Source organism: Somniosus microcephalus, chromosome 12 (assembly GCF_052327205.1).
Source record: "Somniosus microcephalus isolate GS21.2 chromosome 12, FLI_Smic_1.0, whole genome shotgun sequence".
NCBI classification, from domain to species: Eukaryota; Metazoa; Chordata; class Chondrichthyes; order Squaliformes; family Somniosidae; genus Somniosus; species Somniosus microcephalus.
The window spans coordinates 126,699,922-126,722,605 of record NC_140998.1 but is presented as its reverse complement, the minus strand read 5'-3'; the positions used below and the strand labels follow the sequence as shown (position 1 = coordinate 126,722,605).

Genomic DNA, 22,684 nt, shown 5'->3' with positions numbered 1-22,684 from the left:
GAATGTTGGCCTTTATTGCAAGGGTGAGACCACACCTAGAGTACTGCGTACAGTTTTGGTCTCCTTATTTAAGGAGGGATATACTTGCATTGGAGGCAGTTCAGAGAAGGTTCACTAGGTTAATTCCTGAGATGAAGGGGTTGTCTTATGAAGAAAGGTTGAGCAGGTTGGGCCTATACTCATTGGAGTTTAGAAGAATGAGAGGTGGTCTTATTGAAATGTTTAAGGTTCTGAGAGGGCTTGACAGGTTAGATGCAGAGAGGATGTTTCCCCTCGTGGGGGAATCTCGAACTAGGGGGCATAGTTTCAGAATAAGGGGTCGCCCATTTAAAACGGAGATGAGGAGGAATTTCTTCTCTCAGAGGGTCGTGAATCTTTGGAATTCTCTACCCCAGAGAGCTGTGGAGGGTGGGTCATTGAATATATTCAAGGCGGAGATGGACAGATATTTGAACGATAAGGGAGTCAAAGGTTATGGGAAGCGGGCAGGAAAGTGGAGTTGAGGCCAAGAGCAGATCAGCCATGATCTTATCGAATGGCGGAGCAGGCTCGAGAGGCCAAATGGCCTACTCTTGCTCCTATTTCTTATGTTCTTATTTACCTTCTTCAGTGCTTTTCCATTGAATTTAACCTCCCATTTCTTGTTTGTATTACCTCCCTCCAAATTCCACCCTTCTTATGATGGAAACCAACTCATGCTGGGATGCTATTCCACAGCTGCCAGCAGCCTTTTAGTACTTCCCCAAGTGGTCATTCTTTATGTGTGAACTAAAACACCAAGGGTTGGATGTTCCTTGATCTGTCCTTACAGGGTTAAGCAGGACTTCTACCTGCCGCCATGACTCAAGTTTCTGGGTCAAATGTCATTAGCTATTCATAGCAGGATCCCTGCCAGCAGGCCAAGACCAAGGCCTTCAACAGGTAAGCAATTGGAGGGAAAGGAGGCATCTCCCTTCAAAGAATTTTGGGGTCTTTCTGCCGCTACCCCAGGCCTACTACTACCTTTCTTTTGAGGTGGTCCCGGGGGCCAGTGATAAGAGGAGCAGACAGCAGGCAAATCTGCCGGTGACCCGGGGCTCACCAGTATGTGGTGGGTGGAGAAGGGGTAGCCAGCTGCAATCCTGGCAGAGGGAGGAAAAGTCTTGTTGGGGCAGGAGGCATCGTTAACTGCTTTTTCCTGCTATCCTGCTCGATTTTGAGTGGGATAGCAGAGGAAAATCCAGGCCCAAGTGTCAGAAGGCATCATGGCTTAGTCTGATCCTGCCCTGCTCTAAGAACCCTTCCTCCAATTAGTCTATGATACAAAGACCAGTTGTAGCATCTGTGGTGCCACCCCAGCTGACACAAGTTAACTACCATAGAGCAGGGATTGAATTTGAGACCTTCCCACTGGATGAACTTTGTCACTTCATTGATAGAGTTTGGTTTCTTTGTTTTTTAGATGGCATGGGCCGAGTTCTAGCACAGGATGTGTTTGCAAAAGACAACCTGCCACCTTTTCCAGCATCGGTGAAGGATGGGTATGCTGTACGAGGTGAAGAGCTTAATATATTCTTTAGTATGACAGCTGTTAAAGTTACACATCCTGCCTGAACTGCTTTAATTGGATATGTCCTATATTTTTAACTCTTTACAGCTGCTGATGGCCCTGGTGATAGATTCATTATTGGTGAATCGCAGGCTGGTGAGCAGGTGAGTATTGATGTTTGCTTTTCGTTGAATTGAATTTAAACACTTAAGGACAAGTAAACAGGAACTTTTCTGGTAAATGACTGATAAATTTCCTTGTCACATGAACATAAATATCTAAAAGTGAGCGTAGGCTACACAAGTTCATGTGTGTGGAATTGAGAATAGGCTCCTTTACAAAACTGCTAAGTCTATTGTTTCTATTTACTTATTTTAAGGCTTTAAAAAAAACAAATTCTCGGGATATGGGCGTCGTTGGCAAGACCGCATTTATTGCTCATCCTTAGTTGCCGTTGAGAAGGTGGTGATGGGCAATGTTCCTCCTAATTTCGTTTGGGTGCGCGGCCCCTTTAATGGGTTGCACGGCCCATTCAAGGTTTTGCGCTTGTGCGAAATTTCACATTTGAAAAGCCGGTCCCGGGCTTTGCAGGACCGGCAGACAGTTGTGTGGCCGCGCGGCTTAGCGGGAACGTTGGTGGTGGGCCTTCTTCTTGAACCACTGCAGTCCTTGTGGTGAAGGTCTCATTATTCTCTGTAGTAGTTCAGTACAACTGAGTGGCTTGCTAGGCCACTTCAGAGGGGCGTTAAGAGTCAACCACGTTGGTGTTGGATTAGAGTCACATATAAGGAGGCAAGTTTCCTTCCTTAAAGGGCATTAATGAATCAGTTGGGTTTTAATGTCAATCCGGCAGCTTCATGGTCACATTTACTGATACCAGCATTTTATTTCCAAGCTGGTAATATGAAGACCTTTTTGGCCTTCACTTGTAGTTTTTAGGGAGAAATTAATTTCCCTGTGATGTATGTATTTGTAATGAGCAATCATAGTGACCTCTTGTCTAATGATTACAGATCCTAAACTCTTAAGTCTTCTCACACATCATTGCTGAGATCTCTCAATTTGTTTTACTCTTTAAATTATTGAACAGCACAAAACCTCTTTATGTTCATTGCTTTCTGCGAGGAATACCTTTTTCTTTTCTAAAGTGATTGCACATTGGGGGCAATTACCAATAAGCATTAAGCGTACTTGCCAGTCTGTCAGAATGTAACTTTTTGAACTATGGCATAATGAGACAAGTGGAGATACACTGGATTGTGACTAAGGATACTTGGCTTGAATTTATTCATGCTGGTTATCCTCTGTAAGGCTCACTTTTTTAGTACAATACTGCTCCTGCTCAATTGATGAAATTGAGTTCTGTTAGGAGATACAGATAATGATTCCATATTTGTAAAACAATGAAAGTCTACAGATTCCAGCAGAAAACATCCCTTCACCATTCCCAAGACCTTTTTTTTGCCATTATTTGGTGATGGGTGTAACGATCAATAACATGTCATTCTATAGTGGACACTAGGTGGAGCCGTAGAGCTGTATATAGCTGTATGTATAAGACTACACTACCCAGCTGTATATATATTAAGACTACATTACCCATGAGGCACTAGGCTACCCACAAGGCAACAGTCAAGATGGAAGCCTCTACAGATACTGTACCAGTCCACATGTGCTCAATAAAGTAACTAGCAAAAGCTAGCTGTGTTCATAATAAAAACTACTAGTTATTAATGAACATAACATGGTACCAGGGTGGTGAAGATCTGCTGAAAATTGTGAAAAGCGACATGGAGAATTTGAAGCCACCAGAGCGTTTGAATCTCACAGAAAAAATCGACTACAATTGGCAGATTTTTAAACAGCAATTCGAACTCTACATTGCAGCCATCGGATTCGGTATGAAGCCAGACGCAAGGAAGATAGCGTTGCTGCTTACGGTTGCAGGCCCACAGGCGATAGAGGTATTTAATACATTTGTATTTAATCCAGCGGAGAACAGAGAAAAATTAGAAGATGTGCTAAAAAAATTTGATGCACATTGCTCTCCCAAAAAGAATGAGACGTATGAAAGATACATCTTCCGTTCTCGGACACAGCAACAAAATGAGACTTTTGATAGCTTTATAACTGATCTGAAACTGAAAGCACAGACATGTAATTTCTCTGAGCTGAAATCATCCATGATTCGTGACCAGATTGTGTTTGGTATTCATGATAAAAAAAGTCAGGGAACGTCTGTTGAGAGAAACCGAACTAAATTTGGAAAATGCAGTGAAAATATGCCAAGCCAGCGAGCTAGCTCGAAAGCACGCGAAGACTTTCAGTGAAATCAATAATGATGCGATTGTAATGAGTGAAAATGCTGCTGTCGGTGCTGTGTCCTACAAGGGGAAGAAACGTGGCCAGAACAGAAATGAAAAGCAATCGGAGGATGACATTTTTAATTGTAAACACTGTGGTTACAAACACCAGTTAAGACAATGCCCAGCGTTTGGAAAAATGTGCACAAAGTGTAATGGAAAGAATCACTTTGCCAAACAATGCTTTTCAAAAGTAAAAACAACGAAAGGGCAACAAGTTAATGTGATTGAGGGCACTGATTTAAGTGAGACATTTTTGGTAGGAATGGTGTCATGTGACGATATCAAAAAAGATACAGAAAATGTGCAGCCCTCAGAAATGGACAATGCTGAACATAAAGTCAATGCAGTAAAAGTGGACAAATGGATGATCCCACTGCAGATAAATGGAGCATTAGTTACATTGAAACTGGACACTGGGGCAAAAGCAAACTTAATCAGTATGAGTGACATAAAAAATATGAAAGAAAAGCCCAAAATACAGAAAAAGTCAGTACTACTGAAGAGCTATAATGGACAGAAAATAGATAGCTTAGGTGTATGCAGACTTAAAGTGACAGTCAAAGACAAAGTGCATCATCTCATGTTTTCTGTTGTGGCTGAAAGACTTGATTCGATACTAGGTGACAAAGCTTGTGAAGACTTAGAACTGGTCAAGAGAGTCTACCGTATAAACTGTGCCATAAGCAGACCAGATGACTCAGGTGATGAAGCAGAGAGCCCATCAAGGATGAAAAGGCCAAAGGGTATCCATGTCTTCAAAAAGCCTAGTTTCTCCAAGAAGAAAGAAAAAGACTTTAAGGTCAAAGAGAAGCCAAAGGAAGAAAAGCACAAAGAGGAAAAACACAAGGAGAAAAAGTCCAAAGATATAACCGCAGCAGATGTTGTTAAGCAGTGGAAAGAGAAAAAGAAAAAGAAGAAGCCTGCACCAGAGCAGGAAGCAGTTCCGGTGGATACTCCTCCTTCCCTCAGGCCAATCTTTGGTGTTCCATTAGCCGAGGCTGCTGAGAGGACTATGCTGTATGATGGGATCCAGCTGCCAGCAGTTTTTCGAGAGTGCATTGACTACATTGAGAGTTATGGCATGAAGAGTGAAGGAAACACTGAAACCCTCTCCAAGCAAAGATCGCAAGGAGACCTCGATCTATACAAGAGCAGATTGATGACAATGCCGCAACTGCATCTTGTCATTCACCGCCAGAACAATCTCATGAAGACACATCAGACTTACCCGTGTTGAGAAGATCCACACGTGAAGTAAAAGAGCCTGATAGACAGAATCTTTGAGTACAATGTAAAGCTTTGAAAATGTGTTGACTGTTTTGAAAATGTTTATGTTTATAGAGCACTAACAAAAGTGTTACTGATATTATCTTTATTGTTTTCTTGAAAGTTGATTGATATTGATTTTGTTAAACCTCAAAGAAAGGGGGATGTAACGATCAATAACATGTCATTCTATAGTGGACACTAGGTGGAGCCGTAGAGCTGTATATAGCTGTATGTATAAGACTACACTACCCAGCTGTATATATATTAAGACTACATTACCCATGAGGCACTAGGCTACCCACAAGGCAACAGTCAAGATGGAAGCCTCTACAGATACTGTACCAGTCCACATGTGCTCAATAAAGTAACTAGCAAAAGCTAGCTGTGTTCATAATAAAAACGACTAGTTATTAATGAACATAACAATGGGGAGGGGACTAGGGATGAAGAGGAAAGAACAAATTATGTAGGTGTTCTTTCTGTCAATTTTTAAATGAATTTCAAAGAGTAGAGTGTCTTGTTCACTTTAGATTTAGTTCACTCTTTGTTATACTGTAAGCTTTTGAAGTTTGACTAATAATCTCAAAGATGATTTTCTTTTATTCCTGCATATTTCTGCAGCCCACCCAGACAGTGATGCCTGGTCAGGTGATGCGGGTAACAACAGGGGCTCCAATACCTTGTGGTGCAGATGCAGTTGTGCAGGTTGAAGATACAGAGCTCATCAGGGAATCAGATGATGTAAGTAAAATTAGAAGATTTCACTCCTGTTCAATATTTTCAATATATCCTGATGGAAAATATTATGAAATTATTCAAAGATTCATTGATTTATAAGAACTTTTTAGTCGAGGACTAGGATGGATGCTAAATATTGGCATGTTCATTTCATGTTGATATTCTTTATGTATGCAGCATGATGTACTTCTAATCATGGTAAGTTGATATATAGCTGTTATACTTTTTTTGGGCACCATAAGCAGTGCTTACATTTTAGCCAGTCAAACGTATGATTTTTTTTCTTCTCTAACTTAGGACACATGCACACATGAGATCTTCATGCCCACAAATATTGTTTCTTTTTCTATGTGTTGTAGATTGTTCCATTTAGTGAATTTCATAAAATATTTGTTTCAAATTTTTTGTGTCCATTCGTTTCATTTTAATGTAACAATATATGACAGCAAAAGAATGCCGCATGCTAATTTCTGACATAGAAGCTAAATTTCACTGTATTATCTCTTATTTATTCTCTGGGCATTGCGGCCAATTTTTACAATGCAATGCATCTGATAATTCATTACAGTGAAACCAAAAGCCATAATGTATGGCTGAGAATTATTACTCCATGTGAGCTCCACATGCCGCATTCCCGAATGTCTTTGAGTGCTCATCAATAATGCTTTTAGAATAACAAGACACAGTGGCCTAGAAATTCAGTAGGCTTAGCGCCGCATTTGAGGCACTAGAGGGCCTAGCGCCGGAGTTATGGCCAGTTGAGAAATTCCCTGGGGCCCTAAATCGGCGTTGCACCGGTAGCGCTGCGCCGGCACCGATGACGTCATCGGTGTGCGCAGCGTCCCGGTTGCCGTGGTAACCCGGCCCCAAGCCGAAATTCAGTTGCGCCCGCCTCGACCGTGGCAGGCGCAACTAAGACTCTGGCAACAGAGTCTTCCCCCAGTGTGCGCCGGCGCATAAAGGTGGAGCGGCGGCCGGCCGCGTTCCCGGCGGCCGCCTGCCCGCACCTCCCTTCCCGGACTCCTGCATTCCCCCCCCGCGGCCCTGATCAGTGTCTGATGCGAGCCCGGCACTTCCCCGAGGTGCCGGGCTCAGATGTCGGGTCAATCCGCCGGACAGTTGTCAGCTGCAGGCAGCTCCTCCTTAACAGGAGGAGGAGGCCTGCAGTTCCCCCGCCTGCCGCACCGCATCGGGTGCCGCAGCGGGGGATTAGCGCCGGGAAACCCAAGTTCACGCCCGTTTTGAGGCGCTAAAGGAGGGTTTTAGCGCCCGCCGCCGTCTGGGCCCGGCGCACCCGAATTTTCGTCGCGCGCTGCCGCATTACCGCTGGCGCAAACTTTCTGGCGCTACAGCCCTGGCAAGACCAAAACCCAATTTCTAGGCCAGTGACTCTTGTGGCTTCACTAGCAGAGTATCCTAGATTTCCTTTTAGCTTATGTTGCAGTTTAATGTTGCAGGGCACAGAAGAGCTGGAAGTACGGATTCTGACACAGGCCCGCCCAGGACAGGACATCAGGTCAGTGTCAGTATATTGCATGGCAGTTCATTTCTCTACATTTGATGAAGGTGTAACATAATCCACTTTGGAAGCAATGATTGTAAATGAGGGGAAGCTGGTGTAGCTCAATAATAAACTAGTTTTGTTTCTTTTTAACCGCTAACTACAATAACAAAATAGGCAGCAAAGTGAAGAGAAACTGTCAATCAGCTCAACATGTTATGACATCAAGATTACAAACCCATGGTACAAGTGTTCAATTCAATCTGTCCCCCTACATCTGTACTCTTCCAAGGAACCCAGTAAGTAAAGCAAAAGCATTGATTGGTAGTTGCCTTGTTAAGGGGTGAAATGTCGTGTGCAACTGCAGGATTTAAAGGCTCGTAGCACCTTAGAGGGGCAGTAACCCAAATAAATGGCTTGCGAACACAGCAGCAGGTTACTGCCAAAATAATGTCTGTCAGGTCTGGGCAGGGAGTCCCTTGGTTCACTGCTGCAGCTGTTGAAGTGCTGCTCGAGGGAGTCTGGCAGAGGAAGGGGGGACGGTTTGGAATAAAGCTACATGTATATAGGCACACCGAGCCCAAGAAGGGGTGACCAAAATCTTGATCAAAGAGTTTGGTATTGAGGAGGTTTTTAAACTCACTCACAGCCTTGCATACAATCACCGTACTAAAAGCCTCACATGGAATCTAATTGCTTGGTGCATGCACCTGTCATCACACCCATCGTGGGCTGTTTGCTGGTAATGCAGTTTCAGTTTTCTCGTTTTTCATGGAGTGATGCGCTATTAATTACTCATAAAAGACTGAGAGTTAGAAGAGTAACCAAAGGCTTTTATTAACAACAGAATGGAGGTCTGCCTCGCGTGGTCGACCGGTCCATGATACTAAGGGCTGGGGAGCAGTCACCTTTATACTAGGACCTGTGGGAGGAGTCAGCCGAGGCATGTCCAGGCATGTACACAGTGGAATACAAACAGGACAAACAGGAATACAAACAGTGGTTTACCACATGGAGACAGCCTTTAACTGAGAGAAATGCAACAGGGGGAGGACTCTCTCACCCCCCCTATAAGGAGCAAGTTATCCAAATCCTCAGGAGATAGGCCATAGTGATGTAGAGATGTGGAAGTTGAAGGTCAGGTACCAGCACAGGGTTATGATGACATTGTAGGAACGGAGGTTCCTATCCGAATAAGGTATTCGACTCGATGAATCAAATCAACAGGTTTTAATGAACAACGAAGTTAACAGGGAAACTACAGGAGAAACGGTACACAGGTCTATACAGCTTGCTGGGCACTCGACGACTACTGGAAGATTCTGGAAGCTGACGTCATCGCGTTCTTCGCGCCACTGGTGGTCACGTGATCGGCGTCATCACGTGGAGTGCAGGAAAACACAATACAGTACAGTTAACAGGCAGTTTAAAGGTGCAGTCCGCGGTTGCACTACACTGTAGTTAAAGGGATTATTACCAATTGTTCTGAGACCCTTGGTGGCTCCGCCACAACATCCTGCTTCTCTACCACCTCATCCTACTTCTCAGTAACTGTCTGCAAATGATTTCATGAAACCCTCATATCACTCCTGCTGTAAGTGACGTTTCCCAACAATCTACTCAAACCGCTATTACTCTTTTCCCCCTCTACATGTGCTGGAAGAAGTAGAACTAGGCACTACTGGATCTGGCCCTGCCAGAACTTCAGATCAGTCACCGTCACTCACTCTAGTCTGTAGATTGTAGATTAGCTCCCCACTGGAGTGGAGCTAATCTACAGAACAAACGAGAAACTGTTGAACCTCCAGTCCAGATCCAAGGTCGTCCCATCCTCTGTCGTCGAATTACAGTATGCAGACGATGCTTGCGTCTGCGCTCACTCGGAGGTCGAACTCCAAACCATCGTAAACACCTTCACCGAAGCATACGAGAGCATGGGCCTTACACTAAACATCCGTAAGACAAAGGTCCTCTACCAACCTGCCCCCGCCACACAGTGCTGCCCCCTGATTATCAAAATCCACGACAAGGCCTTGGACAACGTGGACCACTTTCCATACCTCGGGAGCCTACTGTCAACAAGGGCAGATGTCGACGACGAAGTCCAACACCGCCTTCAGTGTGCCAGTGCAGCCTTCGGTCGCCTGAGGAAGAGAGTGTTTGAAGACCAGGACCTCAAACCCGGCACTAAGCTCATGGTCTACAGGGCAGCAGTGATACCTGCCCTGCTGTATGCCTCAGAGATATGGACCATGTACAGCAGGCACCTCAAAGCACTGGAGAGGTACCACCAACGCTGCCTCCGCAAGATCCTGCAAATCCATTGGCAGGATAGGCGCACCAACGTCCGTGTTCTTGCTCAGGCCAACATCCCCAGCATCGAAGCTCTGACCACGCTCAATCAGCTCCGATGGACGGGTCACATTGTCCGCATGCCCGATACGAGACTCCCAAACAAGCGCTCTACTCGGAGCTCCGGCACGGCAAGAGAGCCCCAGGTGGGCAGAGGAAACGCTTCAAGGACACCCTCAAAGCCTCCTTGAAAAAGTGTAACATCCCCACCGACACCTGGGAATCCCTGGCCCAAGACCGCACAAAGTGGAGGAGAAGCATCCGGGAAGGCACCGAACACCTCGAGTGTCTTCACCGGGAGCAAGCGGAAGCCAAGCGCAGGCAGCGCAAGGAGCGCACGTCAACCCAAGCACCCCACCCACCCGCCCTTTCAACCACCGTCTGCCCCACCTGTGACAGAGACTGTAGGTCCCGCATTGGACTAATCGGTCACATGCGAGCTCATTTTTAATGTGGAAGCAAGTCATCCTCAGTTCCGAGGGACTGCCTAAGAAGAAGAAGAAGAGGAGTCTTTGCAGGCACCAGCTTAGAGACATCCACCCCAGAGTGCTTAGAGATCGAGTCAGAAGGGGTTGACAGTGCACAAGTGAGCAAGAACATGACGAGAGAGACATTGTTGACTGGAAGGTTGGGTACGTTGTCTCTTGGCTGAAGAGCCAAGGGATCCAGATGACAAAAGTCATGCTTTTGAAGAAGCATACTTGTAGAGCATCAAACATATGTGGAGATACTGAGTGCTGTGACAGCCAGCTGATCAAGTGACGGAATCCACTACCCACATATTCTGGATAGTTTTGCAGCACTACGGTTAATTCTGGAGCATCTGTCAGCACATATGGCTGAAAGGACACAGGGCCAGGCTAGCCATGCAGCAGCACAAGAGACAAGGCCACCGAAGACCCAAGAGTTTCTTGTTGGAACGCAGCAGCCAGTGACCTCATACACTCCAGCCACTCAGGTCGCAGCCAGGAGAAGCACAGGGCTGGGCTGGGCTTGAGGGTTCATACATCACACACTGACACAAAATTTCACCCAGAAATCAGGCAAAGAAACAAAATGGCCAGTGCACCAGAAGCACCATGCAAACGCACAGTATGGATTCTCATTAAAGTTATGGCTGAACCAAAGTTTCTGTGCATGCAGTCATTGTTCCTGGCAAGTTTTAGAAGTTGCTTTCATCATGTGGCATGAATGGGAACTGTGTGATGCCTACAGAAAAGCGTCTGTAGATGCTGTCTTATTAGCAGTGGGAAGGAGGAAGATGTACACAAGACTGTTAATACAGTGGCTAGATGTCATCAAGAGGTCTGCCTTATGTGGCACAAACATGTCTTGCAGCTAGCAGCATAATTTTCAGGCAGTTATTACTGCTGTTCCTCTTCCTGATTGCCCTGCTGCCTAAAGAGACCTTCATCCTCTGGGGACTCTATGAAGGCAGAATTCAGCAACATGCAGGACACCACCATGATTCTTGAGACTCTAGCCAGCCTATTTTGGAGCACGCCCCCAGGTCAATCCAGATGCCTGAAGCAACACTTCAAATTGCCAATAGTGTGTTAATCATGACTCTGATCGATGAATGTACCTCATGCTATATATGATTCCTCAACTTCTGAGAATCTTACCACTCTGCAAAATGCAGTGCCCTATCCTGCTGTCCATGGGGAAGATGAAGCTGTAAGCTCAAGAGAACCGTGCACATCTGTAAATTGCTTACTACATCTATGCACAGCTGTAGGCTAATATTACATATGTCCTCAAAAGCAGCCTAGATTAACATAATAGAATGGAAACTAAGGGCAATGGTGACCTTAACGATCACTAGTAGAACGGTGGGTGCAGATCTCCTTGCACTATGTGTAATGGCTCAGTGATGGGCTCCTTTGGAAAGCAGACGCTGCAAATACAGGTTGGGCATCTCTGCCTGTATACTCTTGTGTGGGGGATACCAACCAGTGGGTTCCATACAGCCCTGGTGCAGCCTCATCAGTTCAGTGTCCCTCTGTTGCTGCTCCTCCTCTTCCATAAAGCAAAAATAGAGGGGCATTTGCAATGGGAAAGCCACTGTGCACTGTCGGAAGTGGATATGGGTAAAATGCAGCCCTCAGCAATGGCACAAAAGTAAACGACAAATTAGTTGGCAACAGCAAAATTTTAAAAAAATGTTGAAAAATATTTTTTTAATGCACTTGTTACAATTCGGTTTAGACACTTTAAATTATGTTCTGCCTTCTCTATTGCAACTAGCAACCCCGGACAACCATGTTATACTGGTTTTGTTTATGAAGGAGCGCAAACAAAATCACATTGGAAAAGGGGGTGAGCACTAAAATGGGCTGAGATCTGGCGTTATGGATCTCCAAGTGTTATGGAGCTGCCAGGCGTCTGATTAGTATCGTGAAATTGGGGGACAGTCAACAGAAAATGTAGGTTGTGGCATCCATTCAGACTCCCGAGTCCAGTTTTCATGAGTCAAATATTGAATTGAATTAAAAAAGCCAATGTGGGGAAAAAAAAGTCAGCAAAAGTATTCTGCAGCTTGCTTACATGCATGCTGTTGTGTTTACCCAGTATTCTCGTGTCAGTCATGTATTATTTTATTTAATAAGAGGGTTAAGAATTGGCACCAAAAATCAGTGATGTTTGATGAAGGAATGAACAGGAATCTCCTTCAAAGAACCATTGCTTTTAAGTGGAAAATTGTTCATGGCTGGGATGCAACAATACAAGATGCTTTCACTGTAATTCCTACTAGATATGCTAACTGGGGCTACAGTGCAGATCTCCTGATTGATGTTCTTGGCAGTTGCGGTTAAGCTCATTGGACGTGATAATTTTCTGCTCACCACTGATCTCTTGTAAACAAAGCCTTTGTGGCGACACGCCACTACTGGACATAATCTGCTCACGGCGGCACGGACAGTTTAAGCAGACGCCCCCAGCCGGGGGCCCTTTCCTCCAGCAACTTGTTTCCCGCAGGGACAGGCTGCCGGGAGCACTTCCTGTCTGGGGAGTATTTAAGTGGTTGCGCGGGCTTTTCCAGTTTCTCTTTGCCACGAGGTTGATTAAAGCAGTTGTGTTTCACTAACTCTGGTCTCGACTCCCACATTTGCCGCGGTATCTCAACACCTTTTTATTATATTAATAGGCTGTATAATGTGGACACCTTGGATCCTTTCTATGATATCTAATTAAAATGTCAATCATCTGCAGAATTTGTGGCTTGACCTAATTGTGATGCAAAGACATTGTGGACTTGGCTTCCTACAGTGCAAACCGTAAACTTAATACAATGGTGGATTGTATTGTTCCCTTGCTTGAATCAACTTTTCTGGTTGATTGTGTTAAAGAATTTAAGGGAGACTTGGAGCCAGTTTATCGAAATCCCCTTAATTTTGTTGCCAACTAAAATTTTGAGGGAAGAGAAAACAGATTTCACAGAATGCTGTTGAGTATTCTACCCCGGTTACATTTATTTGAAGTTACATGTTCGTTAGTCATCTTGGATTTGTTTGGTGTGCTGAGTATCCTGCACTTGGCAGAATACATGTTTTTTATTTTTTTCAGTCATTGGTTCAAATTGGCATTCGGTATTGAATAGATCAGTTGAGTCCATTAGTGTCACGTTTAGAATGGATTAGACTTGTTGGATGTAGCACAGTTAGTAAGGTTTTGAGGTTAATTAGTTGATGGGTCACAAAATACAGATCATGATGGAGTCATAACATTTTTATGCTCTCCTCAAACATACATTTTCTTGGACTGAATGCTAATGTAATATAGAACAAAGTTAGTTTTGAAATTGGTTTTGTATCTGAAAATCCAGTTTATCATTTTAAAATCATATTAGCCAACATTACAAGCTTGGGCCATCAATATTCGCAGCATCACGATTCCCGCTTGACTGAAGCTATCAATAATAAAAGACTCTTGTGTGACTTTTGAATTTAAAGTTTAAAGTTTCAACTTACTCCGTGAACAGTTTTCATTTGCATCCCTGCATGGAATTATTGATCATTCGCTGTAACCGAATCATGTGAAGTAAAAAAAAAACTACAATTTGTGGAAGTGGTTGCATAAAGACTTGTTGAGGGAATGACCTTGATAATGAAAATTTGTTTTGTGCGCTCTTAAATACTTCTCAATTTTCTTGAGTCTTATTTTAAAATGTCCAAAAAACAGTGTTAACAGCCCGCACAAATGGTGAGGTCCAAAGAGTCCCGGATTTTGGGCTAGGAATTCAATTATTTACAAATAAATAATTCTCCTATAATTTTACTTGACATCTAGCAGAAGCTCATTTTTTGTGATTGCCACAACCATAATAGGAAATGTCAAGCCAAATGATAGGTTTTGTTTCAGATCTGACATACCCAACAACCCATCAGATGGTGAGGGGGTGTTAACGTGCTATCGTCTTATCCAACCAGGTGATTTAAAATAATGTCGATTACCAGTCTGGTGAGAAAGAGTTTGAGTTTTCTTCATAGGCACCTGCCTCTTGTGAAAGGTCTTCTATATCTGATGTCTGATGAACTGGCTTGTGAGATATATTTGCTGCTATTTCTCCCTGGTCTGAAGTTCACTCAGCCTAAATTGGCTGCTGCTTTTCCTTTACAACAGTGACTACACTACAAAAGTACTTAATTAGCTGTGAAGCACTTTGGGACATCTTGCAGTTGTGAAAGGCGCTATATCAATGCAAGTTCTTTTTTAACTGTATTTCCACATCATGGCAGCGAGGCTGAACTCTGTATAGCTGTAATACTGCCCCCTCCCCCCGCATTCAACCAAGATCCAGTGAAAGATCTTTAAAAAAAAAGGACTAAGAATATTGAAACGCTTTATTGTTTTGGTTTTAGAAAATGGTTTGAATTACTAGTCGAAGTTAGGTACTGTATTGCATTTACTCTGTTGATTTGTCTTACTATGTCCGGCAATAAATATGATTTTAACTTCAGCCTCTATCATATGGTCAGACACTGGTGTTTTACCACCTAGCGAAGAGGATAGGAATGCATGGTGGGAAAACCTAGCAAAATAATTTGGTACACGGGTAAATAATAATCTTGCAGTACAGTTAATCATTCACTCCACACATAAGGTTATAATTTTTGAATCATACGAGGCATGGTTCAGCCTATGAAGATACCCTTTGCTGTGAGTACAAATAGAGTTTTTCAGGGGAAACAAAGTCCCAATTTTAACAAATACATCGCAAGAGAAATGTAGGGGGATAATTTCAGGAACACCCATTTTTGATGTTCACAGTGCTAACAGCCCGCACAAATGGTGAGGTCCAAAGAGTCCCGGATTTTGGTCGAGGAATGCAAATGGCATGTTAACGCTTATTTATTTATTTTCATTGTTTTTGATTTGTCCCTCTTCAGGAAAATAAACCTTGTATAGCCAAAGTGCCATATAATAGGCTTGCCAGCAAAGTTGAAGCCCGTGAAATAAAAGGGACAGTGGCAGCATGGATACGAAATTGGCGAAGTGACAGGAAACAGAGAGTAGTGGTGAATGGTTGTTTTTCGGACTGGAGGAAGGTATACAGTGGTGTTCCCCAATGGTCGGTTCTTGGACCACTGCTTTTCTTGATATATATTAATAACTTGGATGTGGGTGTACAGGGCACAATTTCAAAATTTGCGAAGGACACAAAACTTGGAAGTGTAGTGAACAGTGAGGAGGATAGTGATAGACTTCAAGAGGACATAGACAGGCTGGTGGAATGAGTGGACACGTGGCAGATGAAATTTAACGCAGAAAAGTGCAAAGTGATACATTTTGGTAGAAAGAATGAGGAGAGGCAATATAAACTAAAGGGTACAATCCTAAAGGGGGTGCATGAACAGAGAGACCTGGGGGTATATGTGCACAAATTGTTGAAGGTGGCAGGGCAGGTTGAGAAAGCAGTTTAAAAAAGCTTATGGGATCCTGGGCTTCATAAATAGAGGTATAGAGTACAAAAGCGTGAAAATTATGATGAACCTGTATAAAACTGGTTTGGCATCAACTGGAGTATTGTGTCCAATTCTGGGCACCGCACTTTAGGAAGGATGTGAAGGCCTTAAAGACGGTGCAGAAAAGATTTACGAGAATGATTCCAGTTATGAGGGACTTCAGTTACGTGGATAGACTGGAGAAGCTGGGGTTGTTCTACTTAGAGCAGAGACGATTGAGAGGAGATTTGATAGAGGTGTTCAAAGTCGAGGGGTCTAGACAGAGTAGATAGAGAGAAACTGTTCCCATTGGCAGAAGGGTCAAAAACCAGAAGACCCAGATTTAAGGTGATTGGCAAAAGAAACAAAGACGACATAAGAAAAAACTTTTTTACGCAGCGAGTGGTTTGGGTCTGGAATGCACTGCCTGAAAAGGGGTGGAGGCAGACTCAGTCGTGGCTTTCAAAAGGGAGTTGGATAAGTACCTGAAGGAAAAAATTTGCAGGCTACGGGGAAAAGGCGAGGGAGTAGGACTAGCTAAAGTGCTCTTGCAGAGAGCCGACACGGGCTCAATGGGCCAAATGGCCTTCATTAGTGCTGTAACCATTCTATGATTCTATGATCCATTCTATGATCCTAAAGTTGTCTTCAGCAAGAGAGTGCACGCAAGAATGCCAAGTCTAGAATGATAAAAAGTCATCCAGGGACCAGATACAAATTGGTTTACCTTCGGCTCACCACACAATCTTTTCAGCTCTGTCATCAACCATAGGTAAAACCTCTTCAAAATGGTGTGAAATATCTCCCTTAACCCTTGATGCGCTATCAATTACTACAAAAGACTGGAAGTTGAGAGAGTAACAAACAGGCTTTTATTACCAAAGAACAGAGCATGCCTCTCGTGGTTGCCTGGTATCCAAAAGGGCAGGGGGCTGCCGAGCAGTCACCTTTATACCCGGCCATGAGGGTGGAGCCAGGGGCGGAGTCAGCTGAGGCATGCACAGACAAGTACAACAATGTGCAAGAGTGAACAACAATACTAACAACAGTGGTTTACCACATTCACCCCTTGTTTAGAATTGAGTCCGGCGGGGTGAAGTGCACTAAAAGTTCGTGTACTGAAGTCTATCAGGAGGCCTTTTAAGCCGTCCTGAGTGTCGCAGCAGCGGCGGTGATAGTGCAGCATCCAACGTTGAACCCGGTGTCTCGTTCAGAGGAGGTGTAGCCAGTGGCGGGCCCTGGGGCTGCTGCATGCCGTCTACAGGGGTCGGAGCGCGGGTAATGGGAGGTAGCGATGGTGGTCTCTCAGAGGCACCCGAAGGTGCGAGGTCTCGTGCGGGGACTGTGTCCTGGGGGTAGGCATGAGTAGCGGTGGGTGGCGAAGAGGGTGTTTCAGGAGCACCCGCAGGTGCGAGGTCTCGAATGGAGACTGTGTCCTCCCGCCCGTCCGGGTACACCACGTAAGCATACTGCGGGTTGGCGTGGAGGAGGCTCACCCTCTCGACCAGGGGGTCCGCCTTATGGGTCCTCACGTGCTTCCGCAGTAGGACGGGTCCTGGAGAAGTCAGCCATGTTGGTAGCGAAATCCCCGACGTGGACTTCCTGGGGAAGGAGAACATTCTCTCGTGAGGAGTGGCATTGGTGGCTGTACAGAGCAGCGACTGAATGGAATGGAGCGCCGCAGGGAGGACCTCCTGCCAGCGGGAGGTCGGAAGGCCCTTAGATTTTAAGTTTAAAAGGACTGCCTTCCAGACCGTCGCATTCTCCCTTTCCACCTGGCCGTTCCCCCGGGGGTTGTAGCTGGTGGTCCTGCTTGTAGCAATGCCTTTTGCGAGCAGGTACTGCCGAAGTTCGTCGCTCATAAAGGATGAGCCCCTGTCGCTATGGATATAGCTAGGGAAACCAAACAAGGCGAAGAGGTCATTCAGACATTTAATGACCGTGGTACTGGTCATGTCCGAGCAAGGGATGGCAAACGGGAAACGGGAGTACTCATCAATTATATTGAGGAAGTACACATTGCGGTCAGAGGAGGGGAGGGGCCCTTTAAAATCGATGCTCAGCCGCTCGAAGGGGCGCGTGGCTTTGATCAGGCTCGCTCTGTCTGGCCTATAAAAATGCGGCTTGCACTCGGCACAGATCTGGCAGTTCCTGGTCATGGTCCTGACCTCCTCGATGGAGTAGGGCAGGTTACGGGATTTGATAAAATGGAAGAACCTGGTGACCCCCGGGTGGCAGAGGTCATTGTGGAGGGTCTGTAGTCTATCAACCTGCGCGTTGGCGCACGTACCACGTGATAGGGCATCTGGGGGCTCATTGAGTTTCCCAGGCCGGTACAAGATATCGTAATTGTAGGTGGAGAGTTCGATTCTCCACCTTAAGATCTTGTCATTCTTGATTTTGCCCCGCTGCTTATTATGAAACATAAAAGCCACTGAACGCTGGTCAGTGAGCAGGGTAAATCGTTTTCCGGCCAGGTAATGCCGCCAATGTCGCACGGCTTCCACAATGGCCTGGGCCTCCTTTTCGACAGAGGAGTGTCGAATCTCGGGGCCCTGGAGGGTCCTTGAGAAAAAGGCCACGGGTCTCCCCGCCTGGTTAAGGGTTGCAGCTAGGGCAAAGTCGGATGCGTCGCTCTCCACTTGAAAAGGGAGGGACTCATCCACAGCGTGCATTGTGGCCTTCGCAATGTCTCCTTTTATGAGTGAAGGCTGCACAGGCCTCTGCTGTCAGGGGGAAGGAGGCGGACTTGATGAGGGGTCGGGCTTTATCCGCATAGTTGGGCACCCACTGAGCATAGTAAGAGAAAAACCCCAGGCATCTCTTCAGTGCTTTCTGGCAGTGGGGGAGGGGGAGCTCCATAAGGGGGCGCATTCTATTGGGGTCTGGGCCGATGACTCCGTTCTCCACTACGCAGCCAAGAATAGCAAGGCGCGTAGTACGAAACATACATTTGTCTTTGTTGTATGTGAGATTCAGCCGCTGGGCCGTCCGGAGGAATTTCTCTAGGTTAACGTCGTGGTCCTGCTGGTCGTGGCCGCAGATGGTGACGTTGTCTAGATATGGGAAAGTGGCCTGGAGCGCGTTCTGGTCAACCATCCGGTCCATCTCCCGTTGGAAGACAGAAACTCCGTTGGTGACGCCGAAGGGAACTCTGAGAAAGTGATAGAGCCGACCGTCAGCTTCAAAAGCTGTGTACTGGCGGTCCTCAGCCCTGATGGGGAGCTGGTGGTATGCCGACTTCAGATCAATCGTCGAGAACACCCGGTATTGTGCTATCTGATTGACCATGTCAGATATGCGGGGGAGTGGATATGCATCCAGCTGGGTGTAGCGGTTGATCGTCTGGCTGTAGTCAATAACTAGGCGCTGTTTGCCGCCAGCCTTCACCACCACCACTTGTGCTCGCCATGGGCTATTGCTGCTCTCGATAATCCCTTCCTTCAGGAGTCTCGCTACCTCGGATTTAATGAAACCCCTATCCCCGGCACTGTAACGCCTACTTTTGGTAGCGATGGGCTTACAGTCGCGGGTGAGGTTAGCGAACAAGGAGGGGGGGGAGACTTTAAGGGTGGAGAGGCTGCAAATGGCGTGCGGCGGGCGATTTAAAAACTGCTGGCTGCAGACTGTGAGAGGGGGGAGGGGTCCACCGTACGCTAAAGTGACACTCTTAAGGTGGCACTGAAAATCCAACCCCAGTAGGACGGCAGCGCAGAGATGGGGCAGGACCAGAAGTTTAAAATTTTTGTATTCAGTACCCCGCACTGAAAGAGTCACCATACAGTAGCCACCGACGTCCGCTGACTGGGCTTTGGAAGCCATAGAGATGCGATGACGCGTCGGCAGGACCGGGAGAGAGTAACTGCGCACCGTGTCGGGGTGTATAAAACTCTCCGTGCTCCCGCTGTCAAAAAGGCAGGTAGTGACGCGGCCGTTTACCGTAATGTCCATCATGGACCTGGACAGTTGATGCAGGAGAGATTGATCCAGCGTCACGGAAGCCAGCGTATGTTCAAGCGCGTCGATGCGGTCGTCCGATGAGGCGGTGGTGGAGTCCGGGTCCCCCGTAACCGAAGTCGGAGGCGTCCAAGATGGCGGCGCCCACGGTCCCGATCCCCACGCGGCTGGGGGAGCCCAAGATGGCGGACAAGATGGCTGCGCCCACGGTTCGCACGCGGCGCTGCTGGCGTTAGCGGTCTTCCCTTTGCAGGCGCTAATGTAGTGACCTTTCTTCCCGCAGCCAGAGCAGGTAGCATTCTTCGCGGGGCAGCGTGCTCTAGGGTGTTTAGCTTGGCCACAAAAATAGCATTTTTGTGCCTTGGACATCGCTGCAGCAGTCGGAGGTGGCGGTCCCATGGCCCAAGATTGCGGCGTCCACGGCGCGGGGCGATTAGGGGAGAAAGCGTCCATATTTCTGTGGGCCGCGTCGAGCGAGAGCGCGAGGGACACTGCCTTTGTCAGGTCTATTTCACCCTTCTCCAGCAGCCTCTGCCGGGAGTAGTCGGACCTTAGACCCGCAACGAAAGCGTCTCGTATCAGTCCCTCCGCATGTGCCGCGGCCGATACTTCCTTGCAGCCGCGTCCGAGTACCCGCAGTGCCCGTAGGAAGGCCTCCACTGATTCCCCGGGCTGCTGTCTGCGAGATCTTAAAAGGTGCCTGGCATAGACCGTGTTAACCGGGCGTGCATACTGCCCTTTCAGTAGGTCGATAGCCGCCGCGTAGGTCGTCGCATCTTGGATTAAAGTATAGACTTGGTGGCTCACCTTCGAGGCCAGGATTTTCAGTTTATTTTCATCGAGAGTCACGGTTGAGGCTTCCAGATACGCCTCAAAGCAACGCAGCCATTGTGCGAATTTAGTCGATGAACCCGCTTCTTGGGGGTCTAGGTCCAGGCATGTTGGTCTGAGGGCTCGCAGCAGCGCCTGCTGCTCAGCGTTTTGCGCCATCGGTTGATCAGCATTCAGAGCCAACATTTAACTTTGGTAATAAAATTGATGCGCTATCAATTACTACAAAAGACTGGAAGTTGAGAGAGTAACAAACAGGCTTTTATTACCAAAGAACAGAGCATGCCTCTCGTGGTTGCCTGGTATCCAAAAGGGCAGGGGGCTGCCGAGCAGTCACCTTTATACCCGGCCATGAGGGTGGAGCCAGGGGCGGAGTCAGCTGAGGCATGCACAGACAAGTACAACAATGTGCAAGAGCGAACAACAGTGAACAACAATACTAACAACAGTGGTTTACCACAACCCTGTAGAGAATCCAGTAGCATTAATCCAATCTTAAAAACCACACTGTTGAATTCTGACCAGTTGCTTTTTGCAAATGGCACATCCATGGCCTGAGCAGCACCAAAGTCATTGTCTTCCATTCTATTTGATTGTCTGTGTTTATCTGATGGCCTTCAGTTCAGTTCTTAATTATCAATCTCTTTTTTGAAAGAGTTAGTTGACACAGAATTAACTTTGCTAATGCCTTTGTTACTTCTAGACTTGACTATTCCAATCCCCTCCTGGCTGGCCTCCCACCTTGCACCCCTGTAAATGTGAGTTCACCCAAAACTCTGCTGCTCCTACCCTAACTCACCAAGTCCTGCTTACCCATCACCCCTGTGCTTGCTGACCTACATTGGCTCACGGTCCTGCAATGCCTCGATTTTAAAATTCTCATTGTTGTTTTCAAATCTCTCCGTGGCCTCTCCTCTCCCTATCTCCGTAAGCTCCTCCAGCCCTACTACCCTCCAAGACCTCTGTGCGCCTCCAATTCTGGCTTCTTGCGTATGCCCAATTTTTATTGCTCCACTATTGGCGGGGGTGCCTTCAGCTGCCTAGGCCCAAAGCTCTGGAATTCCCACCCTAAACCTCTCTGCCTCTCTACCTTTCTCTCCTTCTTTAAGATGCTCCTTAAAACCTACCTCTTTGACCAAGCTTTTGGTCACCTGTCCTAATGGCCCGGAATTTGTTCGCTGTTATTACCCCTTTGAAACTGACCATAACTTCAGGATGTAGCGCATGCGCATCCTAACGCAGAAATCCTGAAGTTGCGGTCAGTCATTCACTATCCGACACTGGCTGCGCTGTGGGCCCCCCTCCCCCATAGCCGGCAATCAACATAATCAGGGAAATCAGTAAAACTGCCAAAAACTTGGGCTTTTCCACGGTAATGTCGCTATTAAATACCCCATTAAATGTTAGGCCTTGTTGGATTAGGTGTAACTGGGGGTTTTAACAGCGTATTGACTGCTAAACAAACGAAATAGCCCTGAAAAACTAATTTTAATTTTGTGGAGTGTCAAATTTCTCCACAATGTTGAAAATTACAATTTTAAGCAACTTGAACAAACTTTAAAAAAAAAAATTTTTTTTAATGTTTATTTCAAGTTTACCTTTTCCCCCATGTGAGAGCCCCAATCTTTGTTTTGCTCTCTCTAATCATTTTTTTAAGTCCGAATAAAAGCAGCTTCTTCACTTCCTGGTTCCCTGTCTGTGAGAATTCTGTATTGTGATTGGCTGCTTAGACAGCTTGTTGATGTCACAGCAGCATCGCACTAAGGATTCCCCACTATTCTGCACTGATCTGACTTGCGTGTCGAGAAAAGCAAACTTCTCACCACAAAGATTGCACAATCTTTGTGGGCAGCTTTATTCAGGACCAGCGGCAAATGCCTTTGCTTCGTCATTGACTGCAAATTCCAGACCATTATCTCCTTATATGGCTCGCTGTCAAATTTTGTTTGATAACGCTCCTGTGAAGCACCTTGGGATGTTTTATTACATTAAAGACGTGTTATAAATGCAGGTTGTTGTTGTTTTCCTGGGAATCTGTTCCACAGACCTACTTTGTGGAGGGATAAAATCTTTCAATCTCTAGCCTCACTTGAGGCTCGTCACTTTTGTACATATTCCCTAATTCTCTGCTCACGGCCTTTTAAATAATCTGTTTATAGCCGTATTATCTATGCTTCTCAGCATTTTTAAGACCTGA

At 46.1% G+C, this 22,684-nt stretch overlaps 1 protein-coding gene across 4 annotated transcripts in view; it reads left to right on the top strand.

The window, feature by feature from the left end:
• LOC147109516 (gephyrin) overlaps nt 1–22,684 on the top strand; it is a 164,770-nt gene that overhangs the window by 54,993 nt on the left and 87,093 nt on the right. For 2 of the 4 annotated variants that reach the window (XM_086003528.1, XM_086003524.1), the window contains exons 2-6: nt 1,442–1,534; nt 1,637–1,692; nt 5,752–5,904; nt 6,079–6,099; nt 7,359–7,417. In XM_086003528.1, the coding sequence (XP_085859654.1) occupies nt 1,442–1,534; nt 1,637–1,692; nt 5,752–5,904; nt 6,079–6,099; nt 7,359–7,417 (382 nt within the window). The remainder of the gene's footprint in view (nt 1–1,441; nt 1,535–1,636; nt 1,693–5,751; nt 5,905–6,078; nt 6,100–7,358; nt 7,418–22,684) is intronic. The other 2 variants (XM_086003527.1, XM_086003525.1) reach the window with 2 other exon arrangements.